The 17,681-nt window shown below is 46.5% G+C and overlaps 2 protein-coding genes across 2 annotated transcripts in view; both read left to right on the plus strand.

Annotated features, from left to right (window-relative positions):
* Positions 1-17,681, plus strand: part of LOC116686444 (oocyte zinc finger protein XlCOF7.1-like) — a 588,898-nt gene that overhangs the window by 174,669 nt on the left and 396,548 nt on the right. The gene's annotated exons all lie outside the window — the stretch shown is intronic.
* On the plus strand, positions 13,121-15,432 carry LOC116686456 (putative nuclease HARBI1). The gene is made up of 3 exons (XM_032511483.1): positions 13,121-13,626; positions 13,855-14,217; positions 14,951-15,432. Exons 1-3 carry the CDS (start codon positions 13,150-13,152, stop codon positions 15,407-15,409), a joined length of 1,299 nt encoding a protein of 432 aa, XP_032367374.1. The 5' UTR covers positions 13,121-13,149; the 3' UTR covers positions 15,410-15,432.

Consider the following 17,681-nt stretch of genomic DNA (forward strand, 5'->3'; position numbering starts at 1 on the left):
TCTTTTTTCTTATTTTCTGATGTGTAATTGTGTGTGTGTGTCTTGGGTGTGGTGTGTGTGTGTGTCCTTAGTGTATGTGGTGTTGTGTGTCGTGTGTGTGTCTCTGTGGTGTGTGTGTGTGTGTGGTGTGTGTCGCTGTCTTGTGTGTTTGTGTTTGGGTGTGTTTGTGTGTCGTTTTGGTGTGTGTGTTGTAGTGGTTGTGCTGTTGTGGTGTCTGGTGTGTGTGTGTGTTGAGTGTCGTGTGTGTGTCGGTATGTGTGTAGTGTGTGTGTGTGTGGGTGTGTTTGTTGTGATCTGTGTACTTTTTGTGTCCTGGAGTTTGTGGCGTCCTTCCCTCCGTGCTTGATTCCATCGCTCTGACTGTTGATCCGACTTCATTAACAGTTAGAAATGTCAAGTACGGACTGAGATTGGGGTGTGTGGTTGGTGTGCTTATTTGGTGTGTGTTGGGTGTGTGTGTGTGTGTTTGTCTGACAAGCTCGTGCAGAGCAGAGTACAATGCTGTCAGTGACACACTCACAGGCGCGTGTTAAATGGACTTACCAAAACTCGATTACACTTATTTTCTAGTGCTTGTGTTGTACACTTTTTTATGATTTTTGTTATCGTCTATATGAGTGACTTGCTTAGCGCTCACTGAGCCGTAATAAAAGAGGATGTTATTTATTTATTGAATTGATTTACAACCATCACACTGTCACAGACACAACGTGAGATGAAATTAGACAATGGAAAACAACAAGGCCTTAAGCTCTTCGCAAAAAACCATTCCATCTTATCTGGTTCTTTCTTCATTCATACTATGCATTTCCGTAACACTTGTTTAAGTTCTCTTTTGTCATTAATTTTGTTTCACTTTTTTTCAATTTTGTCTCATTTTTGTATAATTTTTTCACTCCAACTTGTATTATTATTTTTAAGGCTGTCTTACAGTACCAAGGGTGTATTTATTTATTTTTCTATAAATTTTATTTACAGCGCGCCTCAATGACCGGTCAAAACATAATTTTTCCGATAACCATGTGATGAGACAGAAAGCCGGTCGTTTAGGTCTGAAGACGCCCGCGGGACGAGGACACTGTCTCCACCGTGGTCTCTCATCCTGGAGTTTTAAATGTCGGGATCTGACCGGATTGATCTCGGCCGTCTCCGATTAGTCGAGGACCGAAGCAGCAGCGCTCGGTATTCATTTGTATTCCAGAGAACGAAGAGGCTCGGTAGGACGTCCAGAAAGCAATGACCCGCGGGACTCTCAGCGTTTAAAGGACAAGGTGGCGAGAACGCGTCTTGCGAGGCGTTCGAGGACAGCGGACGTCTGTGTGGGTGAGTCACTGTGTGTGCATGTGTGGGTGTGTTGTGTCTATGTTTGTATATTCGTAGTGTACTGTGTGTGTGTGTGTTGTTGGGTTGTCTCTCGGTGTCTCGGTGTGTCTCAGTTGTTGTGAGTGCTCTGTGTGACCTTTACTGTGTGTGTGTGGGTGTGTGCGTGATAGTGTGTGGTGTGTGTTGTGTGATATATTGGTGTTGGACTACGGTATGTTAGTGAGTCGTATTTATGGCCTTACAGTAAACACTAAAAAATATATACATATTATTATCACTTATTATTTCATTATTATTATTATTATTATCATTATTATTATCATTCTTATGATGATTATTATAAGTTATTATTATCAATGTATTATTATTATTCTATTTACTATAGGTATAATAAGTATTTAACAAGTTCTCCATCTTAGAAATCATGGCTTGAGGGGGTCTCGATGTCCTAGTAGGTGATGTGTCGGGTGGAGAGACATGACTCTGGGGATGAGATTATGGCCACTGGAGAGACTGTCACACTGTGACGGAGACATGTCTCTGGGACGAGACAATGTCACGGGAGATGATTGTCCTGGGAGAGACATGTCCACTGTGATGATACATGTCCACTGGGGAGAGACATGTCTACGGTTGAGAGACTTTCGTACAAGGTGAGAGACAGTCGATCGGGATTGAGACAGTACATGGGTGGGATGTATTAGTATCTAAAATAAAACATCCAGAAATCTACAATGTATGATTTTTTAATATTATGTATCAAGCTGCAAATCAAGATTCACAGGGACATGTCTCTCACAGTGGAAATGTCTCTCACAGTGGAATGTCTCTCACAGTGGGACATTGTAGTTACATGTGATTCGTTACCATATTTAACGCAACATTTAGAGGTTTGTAAAATCATTTTTAATGAATTACATAACATAGATTTTCCCAGTGAAAAACAATTGAGCCGTTTTTTTTTGTGAGTAATACACACCTTAGGGTAACTTTTAATGACTGTATTTTAGTTTTATCTGTGAGTTGTCTATTGTATCGGTTTACTGTTAAATCTTTTTATAGCTGTTACAGTACTTGCATATTGATATTCATTCTACATAATGTATGAATAATCTACATCCTTGTGGTTATAAGAGAAGTATGGACTCACTTCCCGCTGTATTCTGGTAGGAAAGTAACTCAAAAAGAGAGTAACGCATTACAGTTCAGAGGACTATGTAGTTTGTAAGAGACTCTGCGTACTCTTGTAATGCAGTATACTTCGTAGTATAAAGGACATGTTTGGGAGTAGTGTTCCGTCGTTTGATATGATTTCCCTCTCACAGACAGAAATTACCGTTCCGGGCCCCGAGGCGGTCGTGTCATACACTCGCAGCGCACGCCTGACGCACTGAGGACACACAGACACGCCACCTGACACAGCACACACAACCACATCAGCACACACACACATCACACACACACACACATGCACAGGTACACACACAGAACACAGGACATCACATACGACCAATCAACTAATTCCACATACTCAGCATTTTCATTTACACCACATATTCATACTAACACACACACACACCCACACACACACACTAGTCAACAAGACCAAAAGAAGACCACAGACACTCACACATCAGACATCCAACACACAAACACACACACACATTCCTATCATACATCATGTATGCACACACAGACACAGAAACACACCCACACTATCACAGAAATCACAGACAAAGCCCACACACACCCAACACACACACACAGACAGACAGACAGACACAGTACACCACTCAACACAGACACACATGACACCCACACTACCACACCACATTCACACCGACACACATGACTACAGACACAAACACACACAGACACACCACAACACACACAACACACACGCACACACCACACTACATCATGACACTACACCAAGAACAGACACAGACACGCACACACAGATCACACAGACACACAACACCACAGATCAGCACACAGAATCACACAACACACAATTGACACAGTGCACACACATCAGGACACATCAAACATCATCAGTACCTAATCAATTACACAGACAGACTATCACACAGGACAGACACATTTCATCACACTGATCACTGACACTAAAGACACTAGACACAGACGATAATTGACACTACACACACCACATCAGACAGTCACACACACACACCTACTCCACACACACAGACGGACACTCAAGTGACCGATCAAACACTAGACAGACGACACATGACCACACATCACACACCACAACACATGGACTACTACAGAACACACTACACACTCACAAACAAACACACACACCACAGACCAAAATCACACACACTCCCACATCAGACACAACAGGATCACGAGTACACAGACCCCAGACACACACGAATGTACTCATCCTATTATTTCTGTCTGCGTAGAAGCAGTCATCAATTATCAAATTACAGGTTGAAATGTTTTCATAATGCAGCATTCAGGCTTTTATTTTGAAGGCACACATTGCTTCCATGTCCTCTCAGAACCAATCTATGACAGAAAATACCAAAATAAACTGAGAAGTGCTTCGTTACAAAGTGCTGCTGTAGAGAAGTGGATGTGACCAGAGATGAAATACATAGTGAATGATTATTAATATTAAATAAAGTTTCTAATATGAGCCTGAATTCCCTTCTTTCCCTTTTACTGTATTCATAGTTTTTATAAGTTCACGTCAACAAGAAGATCAACATTATAAATAAAGTTCTTTCTGATGAAACAAATGTGGAAGTTCATTAACAATAATGCAGTACTGCAGTACAACTCGTACATCTGGATCAAAAGTATCAGCGTGGGAGAATTTCCAACATGATATTCATAATAAATGATTTTAATTCAAATGTGTACTCCATATAAAAAATGTTGACATGCAAAATGTCATTTCACTTTCTCTGTGAATTCCTTTTCTTATAATATAATAATAATGTTTATTTTATTTTGAGTATTTTGAGTATTTGAGTCTCGACTTGGTCAACTTGGCCGAAGTCTGATTATACAGTTAGAACTCCGTGAACTTCATCTTACAGAATTAATGAATTCATATTAATGTTAATGAGCGTCCATTTAGGATGATCTCCCCATGGAGAGAAGATGTGAAGAAATGGTGAAAAGGTGACTACCGGGATGCATTTGGATATTAATAAGAAGCGTGTGGGACTCTCAGTGCAGGGAACTGGGAACGCGCTGTGATTGGCTGGTCCGCCTGGAAGCCCACGCCGAGGGAACCGGGGCTCGTCTCCACAGAGGTCAGAGGTCACAGGAGGCGCTCCCCCCCCCCCCACCCCTCCCCTTTCCCCCCCCCACCCCCCCCGATCTGAGCAGGATTCCGATTTTTACGATCGTAATGCTGCACACATATTAGGACATCAATGAAACTCTGATTAGTGTTATTTGAAAAAAGATTTTAGTATAAAATGTCATAAAAGACATACTGTATCTTTTTTTGGTACATAACGGTACTAGGTCCTTTTTTCCTGTATGCTATACTGTGATCTTCTTCCAGGGGGAATCTAAGTCACAGTTGTAGCGTCACAGTGTAGTGCGTTCACAGTGTAGTACGTCTCAGTGTAGACGTCACAAGCAGTTGGTGTCAAGTGTATGGTCAATGTGTCTAGTGTTAGTGTGTCACAGTTTCGATGTGTGGGTCCACAGTGGATACGTTCAGTGAGTGCGTCACAGTGTAGTGTGTCACAGTGTAGTACGTCAGTGTAGTGCGTCACAGTGTAGTAGCGTGCACAGTGTACCCGTAGCGTCCAGTGTATGTGTCGGACAGTTGGTGTACGTCCAGTGGCAGGGTGCATCAGGTAGTTGTGTCCAGTTGCAGTGTGTAACAGTGGTAGTAAGTAGTGTGTGGTGTCAAAGTGTTAGTGTGGTCAACAGTGTAGTACGTCAGTGTAGTGCGTAAGCAGTGTAGTGTTCACAGCGTAGTACGCTCAGTGTGTGCGTCACAGCTGTCGGACGTGTCAGTGTTCGTCGCGTCAAAGGTTAGTGGTCACAGCTGCAGAGTGCGTCACCGGTGAGTGCGTAACAGTGTTTAGTAGTGTCACAGTGTCGTGCGTCCAGTGTAGTTGCGTCACAGTAGTACGTCGACAGTGTAGTGCGGTCACAGGGTCGTACGTAGGGTTTGGGGGCGTCACGTTGTCGTGCGTCACAGTGTCGTGCGTCACAGTGGTAGTGCTAACAGTGTCGGTGGTCACAGTGTCGCTTTGCGTCACAGGGGCGTTTACGGTCACTAGTGCTCTCTAGTGCGTCACAGTGTCGTACGCACAGTGTAGTTGTGTCACAGTGTAGTGTGTCCAGTGTATAAGCTCGTTGTTTTAGTGCGTTCACGTGCTCGTACGCTCCTACAGTTGTAGTGCGTCAGGGTATGCGTCACCCAGTGTGTTGTAGTGCGTAACTAGGTAGTACGTCACAGTGTTATGTGCGTCACAGTGTCGTATCGTCACAGTGTTAAGTGCGTCCCACAGCAGGTCCTGAATGCGTCCACAGTTGAGTACGTCAGTGTAGTAAGTCAGTCTAGTGTCGTGTCGTCACAGTGCGACGCACGTGTCACAGTGTCGTGCGTCACAGTGTCGTAAGTCAGTGTAGTTGCGTCCATCACAGTGTGTAAGACATGTGTCGGGCGTCACTAGTGTCGTACGTCAGTTTCCGTAAGTCAATAGTGTCGTGTCGGTCCACAGTGTAGTGGTCTACAGTGTTACGGGAGTCACGACAAGTGTCGTACGTCACAGTGTGTAGTCACAGTGTTAGGCGTCAGTTGTAGTGCATCACAGTGTAGGTGCAGGTCCAAGTGAGTGCGTCCAGTGTGTAAGTCACAGTGGCGTAAGTCACAGTGTTCCTAGTGGTTACAGTGTAGTGCGGCACTGAGTGTGTGCGTTCACGGGCGTCGTACCTACAGTGCCGTTCTTTGGTCACACAGTGTCGGTGCGTCACAGTGTAGTGCGTCAAGGTCGTTGCGTCAAAGTGCTAGTGCGTCCCGTGTAGTGCGTCACAGTGGCGTGCGTGCACAGTGTCGTTCTGCGTGTTAACAGTGTAGTGCGTCACAGTGTTAGGTGCGTAGTCACGCAGTGTCGTACGTCAGAATGCAGTGTAGTGTGTCCACAGTGTAGGTGTCACAGTGTAGTACGTCTAGTGTAGTTGTGTAACAGCTGTAGTGTGTCACAGTGCAGTGGGTCCCAGTGTAGTTGGTTCTGGGGTAGTGCATGGTGTCACATGTGGGTAGTACGTCAGGTAGTGTGTCAACAGTTTGTAGTGTTGTATACAGTGTAGTAAGTCTTAGTTGTGTAGTGCGTCACCGTTAGTGTTTTTTTGTCCACATGTTGTTATGTATCTTAGTCATGTTTAGTGCGTTCACAGTGTCGTACGTCAGTGTTTAGTGCGTCTATCCCCAGTGTGAGTGCGTCACTAGTTGTTAGTATTGTCAGTGTAATGCGTCACTAGTGTTAGTTATCGTCAGTGGTGAGTCACAGGTAGTAGAGTCACGAGTGTTATTGTAGTTACGTCAGTGTCTGTGCGTCACAGTGTCAGTGTGCCGTCACAGTGTAGTGCGGCACAGTTGTAGTGTGTCCACAGTACGTGGTCACCGTAGTGTCGTAATGTCCTAGTGTGGTGCTGTCACAGTGTCGTTACGTAACAGTGTAGTGTGTCACGCAGTGTAGCCTTTGTTGTCACAGTGTAGTACGTAAGTGTAGTGCGTCACAGTGTTCGTACGCACAGTTGTTAGTGCGGCAGTGTAGTGCGTCACCAGTGTAGTAAGTCACAGTGTTAGTGATGTCATGACAGTTGTCTGTGTAGTCACGACAGTGTAGTAAGTCGCAGTGTCGTGAAAGTTCACAGTGTCGTGCGACAGGGTAGGGTGTAACGTGCGTGCGGTCTATTCCAGTGTCGTACTTGTCAGTGTAGTGGTCCACAGTGTCGTAGTTCACAGTTTTTCGTGCGTACAGTGTCGTTACGTCATGGTGTCGTAAGTCAAGCTAGTGTGTGCGTCACAGTGTAGTCGTCACAGTGTAGTGCGTCACGTGTCGTCCGTCACATGTTGTCGTACGTCACAAGTGTGTAGGCGTCAGTGTAGTGCGTCACGTGTAGTGCGTTCACAGGAGGGCGTCACAGTGTCGTACGAACAGTGTCTTGTAAGTCACAGTGTTATTGGCGTTACAGTGTAGTGCGCACCGTGTTATTGTGCGTCACAGTGTCGTCCGAACAGTGTCGTGCGTTGAGACAGTGTCTGTGCGTCACAGAGTAGTGCTCACAGTGTCGTGCGGTCACAGTGTTAGTGTAGGTCCAGTGTAGTGAGTACAGTGTCGTTGTTTTTTCGTGAGTGACTATCAGTGTCGTGCGTACAGTGTCGTGCGTAACAGGGTATTGTGCGTCACAGCAGTGTGTGCGTCACAGTTTGTGAGTGTGTAACAGTGTAGTGTGTCACAGTTTAGTACGCAGTGTAGTGTGACTGTGGAGGTGTCACAGTGTAGTACGTCGGTGTGGTAGTGTGCGTCCTCAGTGGTAGTCGTCCGGGAGGTGTCACAGTGTAGTGTGTCAACAGTTTGTAGTCGTCGTGTTAGTGTTTCAACAGTGTAGGTGTCACAGGTGTACGTCAGTTCAGTGTAGTGTGTAATGTAGTGGTCCAGTGTAGACGTCAGTTAGTGTGGAACGTGTTAGTGGTCTACAGTTCTGCTAGTGCGTCACATGTAGTGTGTCACAGTGCGTAAGTCAGTTGTATGTGCGTATTCACATTGTTGTTTTGTTACGTCACAGGTAGTGCGTCACAGTGTAGTGCTTGTCGACAGGTGGCGTACGTCACAGTTGTCGTTAGTCTGTCACAGTGTCGTGCGTCACAGTGTAGTGCGTCACAGAGACCCGTACGTCCCCAGTGTAGTCGTCACAGTGTCACGTACGGTCACAGTGTCGTGCTGTCTCACAGGTGTGGTGGGAGTCAAGTGTAGTGCGTACAGTGTCGTGCGTTCACAGGTAGTGCGGTCACATGTGTCGTGCTGTTCCCAAGCTTTTTTGGTTTAAAAAGTGGCTCAACAGTGTGAGTGAGTTCACAGTGTATGTGGATGTCACCTTGTTGTCGTTGCGTCACATGTGTAGTGCTGTTCAGTGTAGTGTGTAATCATGTTGTCGTGGGTAAGGGTAGTGTGTCACAGGTAGTGGGTCACAGTTGTAGTGACGTCGAGTGTAGTGCGGCACAGTGTTTTTTTTTTCTTTAGGGGTTCACAGTGTAGTGTGATCACAGTGTAGTGTGTCCACCCCCCCCCCCAGTGTATGTCGCTGTCATCACAGTTGTAGTGCGTCACAGGTATGTTTGTTTTTTTTTCACTTTTGCTTCCTTTTTTTTTGTGTCACAGTGTAGTGCGTCACAGTGTCGTGCGTCACAGTGTAGTGTGTCACAGTGTAGTGTGTCACAGTGTAGAACGTCACAGTGTAGAATAGCATGTGAAAAACAAACTGTTCTGCCGTTCTACGAGACTCCAGAGCCGGTTGTGGACGGCGGTGAGGCCGCTGTCAGCAGAACAGCTGTTTATCGGAGACGTGATTATTATTAAATGTCACGCAGCGATTCATCTGAACCAGAAACACCTCGCTGTGCCGGCCGGACTTCAACCTTTCAGCGCTCATTTATCTCTAATTATTTCATGACATTCACTTTATCAGGAGAGACTATTGTTCCACAAACTGAGCTATTAACTCTGCGGGGGGGTTTAAAGGGCCCTGACGCACCACGGCAACCATCGCCACGGTTTTTGCAGAGGGTTGCATCCTTTAATTCATTTAAATGATAATTTCATTTATAAATGAAATTACATGAATTAATGTTCTACATTGAAAGGTAATATGGAGATAAATGTGTGTGTGTGTGTGTGTGTGTGTGTGTGTGTGTGTGTGTGTGTGTGTGTGTGTGTGTGTGTGTTTGGGTGTTGTTGTCTCACCTGAAGTGAGTGTGTGTGTGTGTGTGTGTGTTTTTGTTGTCTCACCTGGAGTGTGTGTGTGTCTGTGTGTGTCACAGTGTGTGTTGTAGCTGCAGGTTCAGGCTGATCAGGATCACCAAGACGAGTGTCTTCATTTCCTGCAGAAACACAGACAGGGAGGAAAATAAGTATTTAACACCTGAGAAGATCCATGTTAACATCTGGTCCAGCAGCCTTTGTTTCCAACGGTTCCTGTAGTCCTTCACCAGGTCTGACACCCTGCAGAAGGGATTTTGGCCCCCCCTCCACACAGATCTTCTCTAGACCAGTCAGGTTTCTGGGCTCCCTCCAAAGATTCTCTATTGGGTTTAGGTCTGGAGACTGGCTAGGCCCCCCCAGAACCTTGATCTGCTTCTTCCAGAGCCCCCCTTGGTTCTCCTGGCTGTGGTCTTCGGGTCTTTGTCATGTTGGAAGACCTCGACCCATCTTCAATGCTCTAACTGAGGGAAGGAGGTTGGTCCCCAAAATCTCCCAATCCATGGCCCCGGTCCTCCTCTCCGTAATACAGTGCAGTCCCCCTGTCCCATGTGCAGAAACCCCCCCAAAGCATGATGCTACCCCCCCATGCTTCACAGTAGGGATGGTGGTCTTGGGATGGTCCTCATCATTCTTCTTCCTCCAAACACGGTTAGTGGAATTAGGACCAAAAAGTTCTATTCTGGTCTCATCAGACCACATGACGTCCTCCCATGACTCCTCTGGATCCTCCAGATGGTCGTTGGCAGACTTAAGACGGGCCTGGACATGGTCTAGTTCAAGCAGGGGAACCTTCCGGGCCATGCAGGATTTAAACCATGACGTCTTCGTGTATTACCTACAGTACCTTGGAAACGGTGGTCCCAGGTCTTTCCAGGTCCTGGACCAGCTCCTCCCGTGTAGTTTCTGGTCTGGTTTCTCACCTTCTTAGGATCAGTGAGACCCCCGAGGAGATCCTGCGGAGCCCCAGTCCGAGGAGACTGACAGTCAGTTTTCTTCTTCCATTTTCTAATGATTGCTCCAACAGTGGACCTGTCTTCACCAAGCTGCTTGGACATGTCCCGTAGTCCTGTCCAGCCTTGTGGAGGGGGACAGTTTAGTCTCTAGTGTCTTTGGACAGGTCTCTAGTCTTGGCCATGTTATTAGTTGGATTCTTATGATTGGATGGGGGGGACAGGTGTCTTTAGGCAGCTAGTCCTCAAACAGTGCATCTAATTTAGGATAATAAATGGAGTGGGGGGGGGGGACATTATAAGACGACTAACAGTCTTTGGGGACAGGTTATAAGGACAGAAACTAATTACGCTTTGCGACAGAAACAGTATGAAGACATGACTAACAGGCTTTGAGGCCATTATGAAGATCAGACTAACAGTCTTTGAGGGACATTAGAGAGAGACTAACAGGTCTTGAGGGACCATTATGAGACAGATAACAGTCTTTGAGGGACAGAATTCTAGCTGATAGACAGGTTTTCAAATACTTTTTGCAGCTGTATCATACAAATAAATAGTTAATAATCCTACATTGAGATTTCTGGATTTTTTTTAGATTATGTCTCTCCCAGTGGACATGTCTCTCACAGTGGACATGCCTCTCCCAGTGGGCATGCACCTACGAGGACACAGACCCTCCATGGTTCTAAGTGAGAACTTGCAAAATAGCAGAGTGTCAAATACTTATTGTCCTCACTTACATATTTTATATATATTTTATATATATATATGAGATCAGCTTCAAAACACACAAACCACAACACACTCACACACACACACACACACACCCACAAACACACACACACACACCCACACACACACACACACACACACACACACACACGACAGACGTTTTCTTCCACAGAGAACGGAAGCGATGCAGAGTTACACTTCCACCAGCCTCGCTTTGGTTCGTGGGTATGCATGGTAACAGTCACTCGTCCCTCCACGCCCCCCCGTTCCTCCTGCTGTCCGTCTTTGGGTCGAGAACGCTCGCTGAACGTCAGGTCTCGTGCTGGCTTGCTAGCATACTCACAGGCTAGTATCTCTGTGGTGTGTGTGTGTAAGTTATATGTTGTGTGGCGTATGTGTGTGTTGTGTGGTGTCTTGGTATGTGTGTTGTGTGTGTGTGTGGTTGTTGTTGGTGGTCTGTTGTGTGTGTGCTAGGTTTGTGTGCCTGTGTATGTGTGTTGTGTCTGTGTGGGTGTGCGTATGTGTGTGTGTGTGCGTGTGTGTGTGTGTGTGTGTTTGTGTGTTTGTGGTTGTGCTTGTGTGTGCTGTGTATTGTATGTGTTCTGTGTATCTGTTGTGTGTGTGTGTGTGTGTGTGTAGTGTGTGTGTGCGTATGTGGTGTGTAGTTGCTTTGTGTTGATTGTGTGTGTGTCGTAGTTGTGTGTGTGCTGTATATGTTGTGTGTGTGTGCTGTGTGTGGTGTCTTGAGTCTGTGTGTGTGTTGTGTGTGTCTGTGTGTGGGTGTTTGGGTGGTGTGTGTGGTGTGTGTTGTTTGTCTGTGTTGTGCTGTGGTTCTTGTTGTGTGTGTGTGTCTCTTAGTCTGTGTTGTGTGTGTTGTCTCTTGGTTTGTGGTGTGTGTGGTGTGTGTGTGTGTGTGTGTGTTGTGTCTGTGGGTGTGTGTGTGTGTTGTGTGTGCTGTGGTGGTGTGTTGTGTGTGTGTGTGTGTGTGTCTTTATCGTGTGTTTGTGTGTGTGTTGTGTGTGTGTGTCTGTGTGTGGTGTGTATGTGTTTGTGTGTGTGTGTGTGTGTGTGTGTGTGTCTGTGTGTGGGTGTTGTGTGTGTGTGTGTGCTTTTGTGTGTGTGTGTGTGTGTGTGTGTGTGTTACTGTAGGTGTAGTCGAAGGTGGCATTGTAGTCCGTAGTTCTGGAGTCGGCGTCAGGTCGTAGTACTGACACACTGGGCACAACACAGCTGTTAGCATGTATCAGCTGGTTAGCATCGCACACACGCAGACAGACACACACAGACACACACATACAGACACACAGACACACACACACACACACACACACACAGATAAAGAGATGGAAGATGAATAAACAGAGAAGAAGAGAAACAGCTGTTGATATTTATGGAAACTCAGCATATTGATATCGTCTAAAATATAAATAAATACGGAAAAGTGATTTACTGCTTGTAGTTATTATTAATAATACGTCTCCTGTGACATCTGGAACTCGCTTCACACACACACACACACCACACACACACACACACACACACACACACACAGACACACACTCAAAAACTCACAGACACCACACACACCACACTGAATTGAGGAAGATTTCTGGTTCATTTGCAGAGATCCTGTCGAGGTAAATAATCACACCCCCCCCCCCCCCCCCAGGACGTTTTAGTTGCTTTTTCCAAAAACTTTTTGCCGATTTTTTCCAGTGTTGTTTGGGGGTTGGGGGGGGGGGGGGGGGGGCAGACACACACACACATATGTATATATATATGTTTTTTTCTTTATCCCCATTGTATTGAGAAATGTGTGATTTAGACACAGGGTTCCTCTGTTATTATACTCAGACTGAAACTGCAAACACACCCACAACCCACACACACCACACCACACACACCACACACACACACACACACCACACCCCACAACACCAACACACACACACACCCCACCACGGATTTCACAAATTTCAGTATGCCAGTTAAGTCGTAAACCGTTTACATCTGAGCATGCGCAACTCGCATCTGCACTCGGCCAGAGCCGGTCTGACTCGGCTCTCATCGGGTAGGACACGTTACGCCGTAAACCGTTGACATCTGCGCATGCGCGACTCACATCGGCACTCTCGTATTAGTCGAGCATGGAGGACCAGGCGCTGCGGAGCCTGCTCCAGATGTTGGCCGCTGTAGCTGAGATGAACTCGGACTTCTGCGCCGCCGCGGCCGCCTACCTGCGCCGGCGGAGGGACATCATCCGGGCTCTGTGCCTCAGGTCCGGGCTCCGGGCCGGGCGGCGGAGGAACCGGCGGCCCGCAGCGGAGCGCCGCTTCTGGGTGAGGCCGGGCCGGAGCAGCGCCTGGTGGGACCACTTCACCAGCGGAGCCGCGGCTCCGGAGGACTGGAGGGACAACTTCCGCATGTCCCGAGAGGCCCTGGTCCAGCTCAGCGACAGGCTGCGGCCGCACGTGCAGGGAGAGACAACAGCGATGCGCGCGCCCGTGGATGTGTTGACAAAAGTTGCGTGCACACTATTTTACCTGAGTGACGTGGGCAGACTCCGGAAGACCGCGGACGCGTTCGGCCTGTCCCGGTCCTCGGTCTCGGTCTTCATCAGACAGGTAACGGAGTACTTTTACTCGAGTACTACTGGGGTAACGTAGTACTTTTACTTTTACTGGGGTAATAGGCTACAGTACACAGAGACACACACACAAACACACACACACGCACTTACGCACGCACACACAGAAAACACGCACAGACACACAACACCGTGACTTCTCCAAACGGGTATCCATCAGTAAATACTATATCTCTGTCGGCATGGTAACGCCCCCCCCCCCCAGGTGTGCAGGGCCATCTCCGTGGTTCTGGGCCCGGACTACATCCGGACTCCGAGCAGCGAGCAGGAAGTGGAGGACCTGGTGCGGGGGTTCAGCCGAGCCCACGGCCTGCCCCAGTGCCTCGGGGTCCTGGACTGCACCCACGTGGCGGTGAAGGCACCGGCGCGGCGGTCCTCGGACTACGTCAACGCCGCGGGGACGCACTCCCTCAACGTGCACGCTCTCTGCGACTACAGGTCCTGCTTCCTGGACGTGGTGGTGAAGTGGCCCGGCGGGGCGCACGACGCCCGCGTCTTCACCGAGTCCAGACTCAACTCAGACCTGAGGGACGGGACCATCCCCCCCTGCCCCAAAGAGCTGCTGCAGGTACGCAACATCTGGGTCCACATGGGGTCCATCTGGGTCCATATGGATCATCTGGGTCCATCCGGTAACATCTGGGTCCATATGGATCATATGGGTCCACATGGGTCCGTCTGGGTCCACATGGGTCCATCTGGGTCCATATGGATCATGTGGGTCCACATGGGTCCGTCTGGGTCCACATGGGTCCATCTGGGTCCAAGGGGGTCCATCTGGGTCCATGTGGGTCCATGTTTATGTAACTTATTTAGCCTTTTTTTTCTAGTTTGACAATTTTGATGTTTTTTAATATCATTTTTGTCACTTTTTTACAAGTTTTTTTTAACAACTTCTTTAAAATATATATATTATTATTATTAAAAACTGATTTCAGACAAGTAGAATTTTGACTACTCTCATTTTTTCCATGTAACTTATTTTGTAATTTTTAGACTTTTTCTTAGAATTTTTATGCTTTTTGGGATGTTTATGTATTTTATTTTGTAATTTTTTGTTTTTTCTAAGACCTTTGACACTTTTTGGGACGTTTATGTATCTTATTTTGTAATTTTCTGGCTTTTTCTAAGATTTTACAGATTTTGGGACAGTTATGCAACTTATTTGGTCATTTTTGGGCTGTTTTTGTAACTAATTCTTAAATTTTTGGGGCTTTTCTAAGGCCTTTGACACATTTTAGGACGGTTATGCAACTTATTTAGATTTTTAGTCTTTGTATTGTCCTCCCGTGCGTCCGCAGGGCGAGGCGGCCGTCCCGGTCTATCTCCTAGGAGACGCGGCCTTCCCGCTGCGCCCCCAGCTGATGAAGGAGTACCCGGCGGGCGGCGAGACGGCGGCGGAGCGGCGGTTCAACCGGGCGCTGAGCGGGGCGCGCTCCGTGATGCGCGCGGCGCTGGGGCGGCTGAGGGCGCGCTGGGGCGCCCTGCGGCGCGCCATGGACCTCAGCGTGGACGCCCTGCCCGCCGTCCTCCACGCCTGCTTCGTCCTGCACAACTACTGCGAGGCGCGCGGCGAGGCGGTGGCCGAGCGGAGCCTGAACGCAGCGCTGCAGCACGACCGGGACGCCCAGCCGCCGCCCTGCGTCTCCGTGGAGACGGGGGACCAGGACGCCGAGGGACGGGCAGTGAGACGCGTGCTGACCGAGTTCCTCGACGCGCGGCGGCGGAAACTAGAGTCCGACCGATGGAGAAAAATATAAAAACGATGTAAACACGTAAACAACATTTTAACATGTTAACGCGTTTACATGTTGTTAGCGTGTTGTTAGCGTGTGAGAAGTTGGGTGTATTTGAGCCTTGGGGCTTTCCGTACTTCTGCCTCTGTAACGGCTGACGATGCTTTCAAAATAAAAGTCTAATTGTTTTTCAACATGTGCTTCCTGTGAAAAATAATACTGAACCACATCGGTCTTTGTTTCACATTTTCTGACAAAACGTCACTCAGAATATAGTGAATTATTTATATAGTATATATATATATATATATATATATACTATATGTAAATAATAAATATGTAAATAGATTGAAAAGCTTTACGTTCTTTCCATCGTTGCAGAGTCTCCTGCACCCTGACTCAGACGTGTTGTATTTATCTTCCCAACACGTCGTCTTCCTCTGTTTGTTTCTGGAGATTTCTCCGAATTTTACCGAAAGTTAGAAAACATGCATCATATTATTATATTAATGCATCACGTTCATATTTACACAGAAAAGAGACAGATATTTATCTAAATGAGGCCACGACATTAACGACTGACCCACAAATCAGCACGGGGTCCCCACAAGTAACTGGTAACACACACACACACACACACACACACACACACACACACACAGAATGAGGTTAGTCTGATAATCTCTCGTCTTTAATCAGAGCGCTAACATGCGTGCTACGTGTTAGCATCAAGCTCTTTAACATTACAAGGATTAAAGGCTCAGTTCACCCAAATTACACACACACACACAACACACACACACACACACACACACATACACAGACATACAGACACACACACAGGGGGCTGATGGGAACTGAGGGGGCAGGTTATTAATTGTTCAGAAACAGGAAGTGTGTCATCGCTAACAGCCTGTCAATCAGAGTCATCCCGGCACTGCAGGAGGAAATGAGAACCAGGTGACACAACACACACACACCACACACACACATACATACACACACACACACACACACACTCTCGCTGATTCTCAGAGAAACTTCATGAACCCAGCTGTTCATATCCACATACCATCATGTGTGTTATTTTAATACAAATTAGATTAAGGTGTTACATAAATACTGTGAACGCATCAAAACTCTCAGAGAAATACACACAGCCCATATATATATATATATATATAATATATATATATATGTATATATATACACACATACATATATATATATATATACACAGTATATATATATATATGAAATACTATGTGAACAGAATAGCAGAACCTTATTGTCGTCATACACAGAGCAGTATCTGTGCAACGAGATTTAAGCAAAACCGTTACGGTGTCAACACGAAATATAAAAATATTAAAATGTGAGTGGTGCAGAAACAAATCGAGGAGGGGGGGGGGGGGGGGACGACGTGGTGCACAGTCCTGAGAGCTACTATATACATGTATCAAATAGTAAGAAATATTTTTTTTTATTTGATTAGGACAATGCACATTAGTGAACATTTCTGTGAATGCACCAGTGTTAGCCAATCAGCTCTTTTTCAACTGTAGTCCTACCCAGGATGCATGTCTTTTAAACCGGAGCACCCCGGGGAAACCCCGTAAAAACACGGGGAGAACATGCAAACTCCACACAGAAAGGCCCGGATCGGCCTGGAATCGAACCCGGAACCTTCTTGCTGTGAGGCAGAAGTGCTAACCACTCAGCCACCGTGCTGCTATAAAGGGTTTGTTTACACAATATACAAATAATATAGTTATAGGTATCAGAAGTCCTGAGTATTACATATTAAAAATATAAATATCAGTATTGCACAGTAGGAGGGACAGGACAGTCCGGGGGCGGGGGGGGGAGGGGGGTTGCTTTTGCGGAGAAACTGATGGTGGTAAAGAGAGAAAACTCAGAGTTTCAACACTAGACGCAAAAAAAAAATGCCCAATGACACATAACAACACACACACACGTAGACCACACAAGACACACAAACACCCACACGTGACGTGGGGGGGGGGGGGGATGGGGTATACTCACAAAAATAATCTGTTTTATGAACATTAGAAAAGTTAATAGTTACTAGTTACTTTAGTCACTAGTTAATTTCTACATTCAGATTCCTCCACACTAAACACATGTAGTTAATAATCTGATTATTATTATTATAATAAAGTAACCATAGCAACAATATAACGCTGGGATGATGAGACCGTTAAAGACACAATCTGCTGAGACTTCCACTTTTACTGAAGGAACATTAGCAGAGCCAGTCAAGGGGGGGGGGGGG

Source organism: Etheostoma spectabile, unplaced genomic scaffold, assembly GCF_008692095.1.
Source record: "Etheostoma spectabile isolate EspeVRDwgs_2016 unplaced genomic scaffold, UIUC_Espe_1.0 scaffold378, whole genome shotgun sequence".
NCBI classification, from domain to species: domain Eukaryota; kingdom Metazoa; phylum Chordata; class Actinopteri; order Perciformes; family Percidae; genus Etheostoma; species Etheostoma spectabile.

Excerpts from the sequence above, each read along its gene's own strand:
- LOC116686456 (XM_032511483.1), top strand. The coding sequence starts at position 13,150 with ATGGAGGACCAGGCGCTGCGGAGCCTGCTCCAGATGTTGGCCGCTGTA. Across the intron at positions 13,627-13,854 it reads TCTCGGTCTTCATCAGACAG|GTGTGCAGGGCCATCTCCGT; the intron begins GTAACGGAGTAC and ends CCCCCCCCCCAG. Across the intron at positions 14,218-14,950 it reads GCCCCAAAGAGCTGCTGCAG|GGCGAGGCGGCCGTCCCGGT; the intron begins GTACGCAACATC and ends GTGCGTCCGCAG.